This window comes from Xenopus tropicalis, chromosome 7 (genome assembly GCF_000004195.4).
Source record: "Xenopus tropicalis strain Nigerian chromosome 7, UCB_Xtro_10.0, whole genome shotgun sequence".
Classification (NCBI taxonomy): domain Eukaryota; kingdom Metazoa; phylum Chordata; class Amphibia; order Anura; family Pipidae; genus Xenopus; species Xenopus tropicalis.
The window spans coordinates 21,891,225-21,903,493 of record NC_030683.2 but is presented as its reverse complement, the minus strand read 5'-3'; the positions used below and the strand labels follow the sequence as shown (position 1 = coordinate 21,903,493).

The window sequence follows — 12,269 nt, the reverse complement described above, 5'->3', positions numbered from 1 at the left end:
ACACGTTTAAGCCCTCAATGAGATGGTTGACAAACTGTATTTCTATTTACCAGGCGCCTCTGATGGAAACTGGCGACACCAGCCAGGCTGAGCCCTCAGTAGAGGAGTTGAGCGAGGAGGAGGAAAACATTGAGCAGGTTTGAGCTGAATTTAATATTTTTTCTCTCAATATATCATTAGACCATTTTAAACCTCCGAGCAGCCCCCTATCCCACCACATCATGCAAACTCTTATGTAGGCCCCATTCCACTCTTACCTGAATGTCACAAGTGCTCAGTGGGGCAGTTGGTCACCACATTTTGCTCCGTTACAGCCTTGCAGACCTTCCACATCTCTCATTGCCCCTCTAGAACATTCAGACTAAAGCCAAGATGCAGGAAGGCTTCACTATACATAGTCCTGCAATCAGAGCAATGAGGGGTATAAAAGAAAGGACACTGCAAAACATAAGCATCAACATAGTAAATTAGGTTGAAAAAAAAAGACACACATCCATCAAGTTCAACCTTAATGCCTATATATAACCTGCCTAATGGCCAATGGAAGGTGAGGCCCAAACGGCTGCTGTAGCGCTGGCTTACATATCCACCTTACCAAATGGGTTTTCCCACTGGGCACCGACTGGCGCCAGGTAACCAATACAAAAATGAAAGGTACCATTCCAGGTAGCGGATATTCTGTAGCCCCAGCATTTTATATCTAAAGAACAAGTATTTGTCTGTAGATTTAATCTTATTTCAACTATTGTTGTTTCTCTATTTTTTCAGTGCTCCATCAGAAAACTGATCAGGGGAGTATGCTGCATATGTTTCCCTTGTGTGTCCTTCCTCTAAACAAGCCCCTGCCCTCCCACCTAAGCCCCGCCCTTCCACCCCTCCTTCCAAGCCCCCTTCCTAGCCCCCTTCCTTCCATCCCCTGCCCTCCCACCCCTTCCTTCCAAGCCCCCTCCCTCCCACCCCTTCCTTCCAAGCCCCCTTCCTTCCATCCCCCTCCCTCCCTCCCTCCCTCCCACCCCTTCCTTCCAAGCCCCCTCCCTCCCTCCCACCCTTTCCTTCCAAGCCCCCTACCACCCTTTTCTTCCATCCCCCTGCCCTCCCACCCCTGAATTCCAAGCCCCCGCCCTCCCACCCCTTAATTCCAAGTCCCCGCCCTCCCACCCCTTAATTCCAAGCCCCCGTCCTCCCGTCCCTTAATTCTAAGACCCCGCCCTCCCGTCCCTTAATTCCAAGCCCCCACCCTACCCTTCCAATTCTTCCAAGCCCCCGCCCTCCCACCCTTTTCTTCCAAGCCCCCGCCCTCCCACCCTTTTCTTCCAAGCCCAAGCCCTCCTACCCCTTAATTCCAAGCCCCCACCCTCCCACCCCTTCCTTCCAAGCCTCTTGGCCAGTGGAGGAAGCAGTGCTTGGGGTTAGGTTCTTGGACCTTCCCTGATCCAGTAGCCAGCAATCAGTTGTGAGAATTGTCTATTTACATACAGTAATAACCCACAATATAGAGGGGAATATAGAGGATAAGTGGAGTTCAGACAAAATCTGTAAAACAGGCAGAGTTATGGCAAATCCGGGAATCAGGCAGAGGTCGGGTCAGGCAGAGTTCTGGCAAATAGGCCCGGATTTGTGAAGAGGCCGGCCACAAAGGCCCAGGCCTAGGGCGGCAGAAATCTGGGGGCGGCCCCGCCACACCAAAATCTTAAAATTCTTGTTCCCTTACAGAGCAATGGGAATGACTTCTCCCCACTGCTCCGTATGCAAGTCTGGCTTACCCCCCCGCTGTTCGCGCATGTGCGAACCCCCTCCCCCTGTTCACGCATGCATGCGCAAAATGGGGGGGGCGTGTGACCAGGGGCGGCCTTAGGGTGGCCAGTTTGGAAATCCAGCCCTGCTGGCAAATCCAGGAATCAGGCAAAGGTCGGGTCAGGCAGAGTTCCGGCAAATCCAGGAATCAGGCAGAGGTCGGGTCAGGCAGAGTTCTGGCAAATCCAGGAATCAGGCAGAGGTCGGGTCAGGCAGAGTTCTGGCAAATCCAGGAATCAGGCAGAGGTCGGGTCAGGCAGAGTTCTGGCAAATCCAGGAATCAGGCAGAGGTCGGGTCAGGCAGAGTTCTGGCAAATCCAGGAATCAGGCAGAGGTCGGGTCAGGCAGAGTTCTGGCAAATCCAGGAATCAGGCAGAGGTCGGGTCAGACAGAGTTCTGGCAAATCTGGGAATCAGGATCAAACACAGAAGTCAATGAAATGACAGTAAATTATAAGCGGCAGCTAGGCTTATAACTAAGCAATGACTGCAGCCTTCAGCGCCCATTTAAACCTTAATTTTGGCATCAATTCGTCCACAGAGGTGTGTGCGTGTTACCGCTCCCAGCGCCTTACATCCAGTTAGCCGTAGCACCGCAGCCACTAGGCCCAACACTCTGTACCAACTAACTGACCCAGACCCTCTATAGCCCCCAGTTATAGACACCGGATTGCTGGGGATCTTTACTTTGGTCTCCATACCATCCTTCCACCCGAGCCCCACCCTCCCACCCCTTCTACCCAAGCCCCGCCCTCCCACCCCTTCTACCCAGGCCCCGCCCTCCCACCCCTTCTACCCAAGCCCCGCCCTCCCACCCCTTCTACCCAAGCCCCCATCCTCTCACCCCTTCTATCAGCCCTGATCCAGGGAGTAAAACCGATTGCCGTTTCTAGGGGTCAGGAAGGAATTTTTACCATCAGTGCAAATTGGCCCAAGCGCTTGGGGAGTTTTTGCCTTTCTCTGGATCACGGCTGTTAGAAAAGCCCCACCCCCACTTACCTATTTTTTTTTTTTTAGGTTTGTCATTGTTGGTTTAATACAAAACCAAATAAACAATAAAACATGACATTCTGCATTAAAACATGTTTACAGCGTATCTATTTCTGGTGGTCTTATGTTGCTTGCCGATTTCCCAGGGGGGTGTAGGAAAGGGGGTACATATCGCTATTAATAGGTTTGATATAGAACCATGGGGGGGAGGGGGGTACCTTACACAGAGATGAATAAAAAGATGGTAGGATAATGGGTTCCTGTAGAGCCTCTACCCATCTTCTCCCACGCCCAGCCAGTCACCCCAGACTTTCAAGGGGGTGGGCCAGGAACATCTGGGGGTGGGCCAGTGACATCTGGGGGTGGGCCAGTAACATCAGGGGGTGGGGCCAGTAACATCAGGGTGTGGGTCAGTGACATCAGGGTGTGGGCAGTGATGTTTTGGGGCAGGTCTGTGCTGTCAGGGGGCATTTGGAAATCCAGACATGCAATTTTTACCCACTACTGCTTGTTGGGGGTGTAAGGGTGTAAAGCCGGTAACTGAAGCCATTACCCCCATATACAATGAGTCCCTATGTATCCCCCATATACACAAAGGGTAACTAACCTAAACAAGCACTATATACACATAGTAGATATACACCTCCCACCCTGTCCCCCAACTATTCCACCATTTCCAGGAAAACGAGCCCCTAGCAACAACATAGCTGCTGAAATTCCACATGAGAGACCTGCTGAACAAAAAGCCATCAGAAATAAAGCTGAAGTATACACTTTAGCGTATATATATATATATATATTTATCAGTTTTATTTATTTTATTTTTTGATTATTAAAAGTTAAGTTTTAATTTTAATTTCATATTGATTCAAAAACCCCGAGAGGCAGAAAGTGGGGTCGGGGCAAATAACTGTCATTCTGTCTGGGACTCTATATTGTAGATCAATACTCGCCCTGAGTCAGTTCCTAATCACAAGGAAAGTAATACAATTATATATTATAATATATATTTATAAAACTATAAAATAGAAGAATGTTGAGCCAAGTGCAGGTCAAGGTCAGTTCTGGTCAAAATGGCAACTCTTCCCTTGTTGGGGGGAAAAAGGCTGTTGAGGTTGTTTTAACGAATAGTTGAGGGGCAGCGAGTGTTTCCCTGCAGTGACCAACTGCAACCCCATGAGAACTGCCCCCCTCTCCACTCACTGCAATTTAACCCTTTCCCTGCATTTGGGATAATGAGGAACCTGCACTTCCCTTTGAGTTCTATGTGAGGGGAAAACGTACATATAGGAGAGAGTTGCAGGGAATAATAGTATGATATGGGGGTTACACTGTGACAGTGGGGGGGGGGTTGGGGGAAAGATGGGGGGTATATCTGTGCCTATATATTATACAGTTACATTATGTGCATATATGATATGGGGGTTAAGATGGGGGGTATATATATTATACAGTAAGATATATACTATAGGGATGCTCTAACCAAAACAGCTGTCAATAGCAATGACAGTTACACATAACTATAAACCCAGTGAGAATGAGGAATGAATGGATATTGGGGAGTTGTATCAGGAGTCAGAACCAGCAGTGCAGAGAAGGGAAAGGGACAGACACAGTGACAGTTACACATAACTATAAACCCAGTGAGAATGAGGAATGGATGGATATTGGGGAGTTGTATCAGGAGTCAGAACCAGCAGTGCAGGGAAGGGACAGACACAGTGACAGTTACACATAACCATAAACCCAATGAGAATGGGGAATGCTTGTATATTTTTGTTCACTGTGCAAAAACAGTTTTTCGGTGAAGTTCCACTTTAACCCCCTTTAAGTCACTCATATTTCCGTGCTGTTAAAGTATAAAGTGAGCCAAGAAAAAGGGAAAGTTGTGCTCAACAACTAAATTGGAAACCATTAGGCGGAGGTGCAATGAGGCTGTAACCACAAAATACATATAAACAACCGCAAAAAATCCTCTGCACTCACCCATTATCAATATGTACAAATAGGACATTAGGACATTTGTGTGCATTCAGCTACTATGAAATGCCTTCCCTCCCCACCCCAAAAAGAGGGATTGTTTGTCCGTACATTGCAATATACTTCAAGCTGGCCAACTACGTCAAAGTCATCCGTTCTGGCCAGTCCTACACTGACTGACCTATATAAGTAATTTAAGATTAGTAGCAGTGGCCAGCTCCATGTTGTAGCCCCCACTATTCCCAGCTACAGTCATGTGATCCTAATGGAGCCAATAAAAGGGCAACCATATGGGAGTTTTAACCTTATAAGCAAGCATGTTGCAGGTAAAACTTAGTCCCTTTGCTCAGTACTAATCTTAAATTACTTATATAGGTCAGTCAGTGTAGGACTGGCCAGAAGGGATGACTTTGACGTAGTTGGCCAGCTTGAAGTATATTGCAATGTACGGACAAACAATCCCTCTTTTTGGGGTGGGGAGGGAAGGCATTTCATAGTAGCTGAATGCACACAAATGTCCTATTTCTACATATTGATAATGGGTGAGTGCAGAGGATTTTTTGCGGTTGCTTATATATAAAGTGAGCCATACTTGTATCTTTAGTAATAAAACCATCCCAAAATGTGTTATTGTTGTAACATCATTTATTAGTAGAGGATATGGATATCAGTACTTGTACCAGGGCACAATTGCTCTGCAATCTGTACAGATGGTTCAGGCCAGGATCAGCTCTTCATGCAAGATTGGTACCTCCAGCGTCTGTCTCTAAATTGCAAGGAAAGATGCTGCTCTCAATAGCAATTAAGCTTATACAAAACTATAAACCCAGTGAGAATGAGGAATGAATGGATATTGGGGAGTTGTATCAGGAGTCAGAACCAGCAGTGCAGAGAAGGGAAAAAGACAGACACAGTGACAGTTACACATAACTATAAACCCAGTGAGAATGAGGAATGAATGGATATTGGGGAGTTGTATCAGGAGTCAGAACCAGCAGTGCAGGGAAGGGAAAGGGACAGACACAGTGACAGTTACACATAACTATAAACCCAGTGAGAATGAGGGATGAATGGATATTGGGGAGTTGTATCAGGAGTCAGAACCAGCAGTGCAGAGAAGGAAAAAGGGACAGACACAGTGACAGTTACACATAATTATAAACCCAGTGAGAATGAGGAATGAATGGATATTGGGGAGTTGTATCAGGAGTCAGAACCAGCAGTGCAGAGAAGGGAAAGGGATAGACACAGTGACAGTTACACATAACTATAAACCCAGTGAGAATGAGGGATGAATGGATATTGGGGAGTTGTATCAGGAGTCAGAACCAGCAGTGCAGGGAAGGGAAAGGGACAGACACAGTGACAGTTACACATAACTATAAACCCAGTGAGAATGAGGAATGAATGGATATTGGGGAGTTGTATCAGGAGTCAGAAACCAGCAGTGCAGGCAAGGGAAAGGGACAGACACAGTGACAGTTACACATAACTATAAACCCAGTGAGAATGAGGGATGAATGGATATTGGGGAGTTGTATCAGGAGTCAGAACCAGCAGTGCAGAGAAGGGAAAGGGACAGGCACAGTGACAGTTACACATAACTACTGGTATAAACCCAGTGAGAATGAGGAATGAATGGATATTGGGGAGTTGTATCAGGAGTCAGAACCAGCAGTGCAGGCAAGGGAAAGGGACAGACACAGTGACAGTTACACATAACTATAAACCCAGTGAGAATGAGGGATGAATGGATATTGGGGAGTTGTATCAGGAGTCAGAACCAGCAGTGCAGAGAAGGGAAAGGGACAGGCACAGTGACAGTTACACATAACTATACACCCAGTGAGAATGAGGAATGAATGGATATTGGGGAGTTGTATCAGGAGTCAGAACCAGCAGTGCAGAGAAGGGAAAGGGACAGACACAGTGACAGTTACACATAACTATAAACCCAGTGAGAATGAGGAATGAATGGGTATTGGGGAGTTGTATCAGGAGTCAGAACCAGCAGTGCAGGGAAGGGAAAGGGACAGACACAGTGACAGTTACACATAACTATAAACCCAGTGAGAATGAGGAATGAATGGGTATTGGGAAGTTGCTTAGAATGAGATTTTCTTTCATTACCCCTGGAACTATAGCAGGGTGACTGTTACCCCAATGTTTCTATATATCTGTAACCTTGTTATGGGCTAAGGGGGCCCAGCCTGAAGTCCAGTTAAGGGGGGATTTGGGGTGAGTGCTTATTTGTGCCCTGGGTACCCCTGGAACTATAGCAGGTTGACTGTTACCCCAATGTTTCTATATATCTGTAACCTTTTTATGGGCTAAGGGGACCCAGCCTGAAGGCCAGTTAGGGGGGGATTTGGGGTGAGTGCTTATTTGTGCCCTGGGTACCCCTGGAACTATAGCAGGGTGACTGTTACCCCAATGTTTCTATATATCTGTAACCTTGTTATGGGCTAAGGGGGCCCAGCCTGAAGTCCAGTTAAGGGGGGATTTGGGGTGAGTGCTTATTTGTGCCCTGGGTACCCCTGGAACTATAGCAGGTTGACTGTTACCCCAATGTTTCTATATATCTGTAACCTTTTTATGGGCTAAGGGGACCCAGCCTGAAGGCCAGTTAGGGGGGGATTTGGGGTGAGTGCTTATTTGTGCCCTGGGTACCCCTGGAACTATAGCAGGGTGACTGTTACCCCAATGTTTCTATATATCTGTAACCTTGTTATGGGCCAAGGGGGTCCAGCCTGAAGGCCAGTTAGGGGGGGATTTGGGGTGAGTTCTTATTTATGCCCTGGGTACCCCTGGAACTATAGTGGGGTGACTGTTACCCCAATGTTTCTATATATCTGTAACCTCACAGGTTTATATAGTGTTACAAACTGTTTTCAGGGGGTAGGGGGGTAAGTTCAGTCATACTTACTCTCTGTGATTGTCATGGTAACTGGATACTCCCACCAGGTAATAATCGGGGTCTGCGTCCCACCTCAAATACTCATCGAATTGATTGACATATCCACTCCATGTGCACAAGTGATGAACGGACACCTCCCCCTGGCAACAGAGAAACTGCCACCTGTGGGAGATTCCATTGGGGGTGTTATTGCCCAGCGTGGGAGTTCAGCCACTAAAGAGCTGTAAGTGTTAGGTTGTTGCAACCAGGTGACATCATAGCGGTAGTGCCGCATCAACACGCTTGCGCCGCTGCACTGTGACATCACTACACTAAATGGAGGCACCAAATATTAAATAAAAGACTGCCAGGAATCCATGTTTAATGCCCAGATGTAGGCCTGCCCTGATTGTTGCTTTAATTAGTGTTTCCACCAGTCCAAATTTGGCCTGAACAACCCGGTATTCAAAGGGCTGTCCGGGCTGCATCATAGCCCTGGCCCGTGATGTCACAGCTCAGGCCTGTGTTGTCACAGCCCAACCCCGTGTCATAACCCCCCCAGCTCCCCTGGCCAGCTTTTGGCATAGGGAAAGGTGGCAACCCTAGCCTAAATCCTGCCCACAAGTCAGTTTAACCCCTTTCATACCTTGCCTAGTAGGATATGTGGGGCCCATATGGATCAGGGAAGTGGCCAAAGTGCCCACAATTTTAATCAGGATGTTGCTAGGTATGGGATGTATATACTGTATTAGTTATATGGAGAATGAATGGCAAATTCCATTAAACTCTACCTAAGCTGATCAGAAAACCCTGCACTACACTGATGAGCCCCCAAGAAGGGCGAAACCGGTCTGTAGTTGGGAATCTGATCAGCTATTGTCCTGGCTTCAGCTTCAAACCCAGTGGGTGAGCTGTAGCCTATAGGATAAACCCATGTAAATGGGATTTTTTTAAGAGTTTGGAATTCACTCCCAGAATTCCTTTTGTTTAAATTCCATTAAAAAAACAGAATATTAATTTATTTGCTTAATTTGCTAAATATCACTCCAACTTGCAGCGCAGCAGTAAAGTGTGCCTGAGTCTGAGCTTTAAAGGAACAGTAACACCAAAAAATGAAAGTGTATAAAAGTAACTAAAATATAATGTGCTGCTGCCCTGCACTGGTAAAAGTTGTGTGTTTACTTCAGAAAGTCTACTATAATTTATATAAATAAGCTGCTGTGTAGCCATGGGGGCAGCCATTCAAAGGAGAAAAGGCACAGGCACTTAGCAGATAACAGATAAAACACTATTGTATTCTACAGAACTTATCTGTTATCTGCTATGTAACCTGTGCCTTTTCTCCTTTTTTTCAGCTTGAATGGCTGCCCCCAGGGCTACACAGCAGCTTATTATATAAATTATAGTAGTGTTACTGTAGCAAACACACCAGTTTTACCAGTGCAGGGCAACAGTGCATTATATTCTTATTACTTTAAAGCTCTTTTATTTTTTGGTGTTACTGTTCCTTTAAGAAGGAGCCAGCGCTACACATTAGAACTGCTTTCAGCTTACCTATTGTTTCTCCTACTCCCATGTAACTGGTGGAGTCCCAAGCCGGACTTGGATTTCTTACTATTGAGTGCTATTCTGATACCTACTGGGAGCTCCATTACCTGATGGGTTTGTAACAAACATGTTTTCTCATGACAGTGTTACTTTAACCCCTGGGCACAAGTGCAAGAGCAGAAAGGGGCGCAATAGCGGGGTCAGGTGACATGGCTAGCCCTGTCCCTACTGGTTGTCTTAGGGCATGTGTTAAGGATAGGGCCCTGTGTGGGTAGTAAGGGGTGGAAGGGGGACACCCACATAGCTCCCCCCTGCCCACCCCTCACTAATACATTGCTGACTAATGCAGTCACTGTTGTACTGGTGAATGGAGCCGCAAGTCTCTGTGCAGAACCAGGCCCGGATTTGTGTTCAGGCCACAAAGGCAAGAATATGGGAGTGGCATGCTGTCTGCTGGCCGCATCGGCACCGGGGACTGGATGGTGGGTTTTTACAGCCCAATCCCCAGCCAATCAGAAAGGGAGGTGGTGTGCGAGCGGCCTAAGGACACACATGTAAATCTGCATCTATTTGCACAATACCCCATCCAGTGGGCAAAGTGCAAAAAGAATGGCCAATCATGGCCTTTTTTTTGCACACCGAGTGGGGCATTGTAAATGAGCCCTATTGTATTGTACGGCCGCTGTCTCATCAGTAGCGCTTTACCTTCTGTCCTCCCTCTTGTTATCATGATAACTGTCCATTCCTCTCAGAACGGAACCAAACGCACAGCTGAAGGTAAACTCTTGGTCAAAGTCATTGACGTATCCGGTCCAAGTGCAGGATCCTTGCTCGCTGAATGTGGCCTTGCAGCTGAAATCCCAAACGCGATCCTCCCTCTTATTATCATGGTTGCTGGAGGAAAGTCACGATACAGTCAGTATAAAAGTACAGGTATGGGACCCGTTACCCAGAAATGCTCCGGTCTTTCTGTAATTTGGATCTTCATATCTTAAGACTAGTGAAAAATCAAACCCAATAGGATTGTTCTACCCCCAATAAAATAAATGACAATAACTTTTATAAACAATATATTTTACCTGATAATTAAGCTGATGCTCTGATGATTGGGACACTCGAAATGAAGAGGCTCATCATAGTTGTTGACCCATCTGTTCTCTGGGTTGTCTGCAACAACATAATATGAGCAGGTAATACAGTTTAATATGTTATTTTGTGCATTCAGGGATTCATCTTGTGCTCAGATTTCATCAAATACTCATCTCTTTCTACCTCATTAGCCATTATACACTAATGGGGGGCAGTAATGCCTGGGTCAGGTTAATAGCTACAGAATGATGGTTGGAAGGGTTACTGCCTGCTCTGCTCTCATTTCCCTACAGAAATAGGGGTTGGTAGCACTAGGTAGGTACCTAATATATAGGGGCAGAGACAGGGGAAAGTGTTGGAAGGGTTACTGCCTGCCCTGCTCTCATTTCCCTACAGAAATAGGGGTTGGTAGCACTAGGTAGGTACCTAATATATAGGGACAGAGACAGGGGAAAGTGTTGGAAGGGTTACTGCCTGCCCTGCTCTCATTTCCCTACAGAAATAGGGGTTGGTAGCACTAGGTAGGTACCTAATATATAGGGGCAGAGACAGGGGAAATCCAGTGCTAGGGGTTTCTGTGTCACCATATAATGGGAGAATACATTGGTTATAGGGAAGAACAGATACTGTTACCTTCAGGAACTGCCCAAATTCCAGCCAATCCCAATAACAGAAGCAAAGTCACTTTCATGGTTGCGAAACTCACGGATCAGTTTGACTTGGTTTCCTTGGTCTCCAGACCAGACGGATCCAGAGGCTTTTAAAGCTCTCGCTGTTACCCCATTACTGTACTTATTAACCAGCCGCTGGCTACCAGCCCTAAGTATGGCAAGCTTCAGCACTTACATGAAGGCCATTTGTAATCTCTCTCTTTGTGGGATTTGGGAAAAAGTCAGCTGCATACAATAGAAAATTGGATCCAACCTTTAAAATTAACTTTTATGATTTTTTTCCTATTTAGGAGGAGACATAATTCCTCCACATGTTAGAAAGGAAGGTGCTGCACAAATAGTGGACAGGGATACATGGATGGGCACGGTTGAACTGGATGTGGATCGGGTGTACAGGCTATGAGCAAACTTAGGGGGCTGTTCCTGCTGAATTGTGCTTAGTACAGGGGAATCCCTATGTGCCATAGTTTTGTGGTATCTCTCTGTACAGGCTATGAGCAAACTTAGGGGGCTGTTCCTGCTGAATTGTGCTTAGTACAGGGGAATCCCTATGCTGCCATAGTTTATGGTATCTCTCTGTACAGGCTATGAGAAAATATGCAGCTGTGACTGCTGTTGAATCAAATGGTACTTGCCCCGCCTGTAGGCAGCAGCAATAGGGGATGGGTCAGTGGCTAGTGGGCCCTTGCACTATGTCTGTTCACTATGTCCAACCCTGTCCGGGGGAGGGGGGGGGGGTTGGGACACAGGCAGCAGGGAGAGTGCTTCTTTTTGCCCTGAGTGAATCTAAATGATTCAGGTCAGGCCCAGGGGTAACGTGGGGGCCATGTTGGATTTGAGTATTTATTAATATCCAAGAGCGGCTTCCTCACTGTCGGTGAGAATCATATATCCCTAAGGGGGGAAGCCGAGTACATGAACCCGACATTTGGAATAGGAATATAACAACTAACTCACCTCCCTCAGCCAAAACCATGCAAACCTACCAGTCTGGGCAAACCTGGAAAGAGAGCCAAACCTCCCCCTAAAGGAACTCTATTGAACCATATCACCCACGGCATAGCAGCCATAGCTGCCAGTGCCAGTAGCAGTGAATTGGCAGCAGAACGACTAATAAGCCTCACCCCCCCCAACCCCCTTCTCTCCCCTCTGTACTCACCTGTTCTCTCTTCTTTATCTTCCTTTCTACTTTCCTGCCAGGATGTTGATTACACTGCGCATTTCTTGTTCCATGTAAAAAAGTTAAAAAAAAATATATATATAAGGGGGGGCGGTTAATTTGAATCAAACTAAATACACTGC

At 46.6% G+C, this 12,269-nt stretch overlaps 1 protein-coding gene across 2 annotated transcripts; it reads right to left on the bottom strand.

The window, feature by feature from the left end:
* Positions 1 to 361: 361 nt before the first annotated feature.
* Positions 362 to 11,178, bottom strand: LOC100497148 (hemagglutinin/amebocyte aggregation factor). 2 transcript variants are annotated; one of them, XM_031905993.1, is made up of 6 exons: positions 10,930 to 11,178; positions 10,287 to 10,374; positions 9,913 to 10,101; positions 7,690 to 7,842; positions 5,444 to 5,529; positions 362 to 400 (listed from the first exon to the last, which is right to left on the bottom strand). In XM_031905993.1, the coding sequence occupies exons 1-5, from the start codon at positions 10,985 to 10,987 to the stop codon at positions 5,490 to 5,492; spliced, it is 528 nt and encodes a 175-aa protein (XP_031761853.1). In that variant the 5' UTR covers positions 10,988 to 11,178; the 3' UTR covers positions 362 to 400; positions 5,444 to 5,489. The 2 variants fall into 2 exon arrangements, with proteins under 2 accessions (XP_031761853.1, XP_002932704.2); XM_002932658.5 differs by lacking the exon at positions 362 to 400 and having other exon boundaries at positions 5,391 to 5,529.
* Positions 11,179 to 12,269: the final 1,091 nt, after the last annotated feature.

Bases quoted from the DNA above. Each gene is read 5' to 3' on its own strand.
- LOC100497148 (XM_031905993.1), bottom strand. From the start codon at position 10,987: ATGAAAGTGACTTTGCTTCTGTTATTGGGATTGGCTGGAATTTGGGCA. The intron at 7,843-9,912 runs GTAAAGCGCTAC...AATCTCCCACAG, and splicing joins AACAAGAGGGAGGACAGAAG to GTGGCAGTTTCTCTGTTGCC. The intron at 5,530-7,689 runs GTAAGTATGACT...CTTGCAATTTAG, and splicing joins TACCATGACAATCACAGAGA to AGACAGACGCTGGAGGTACC.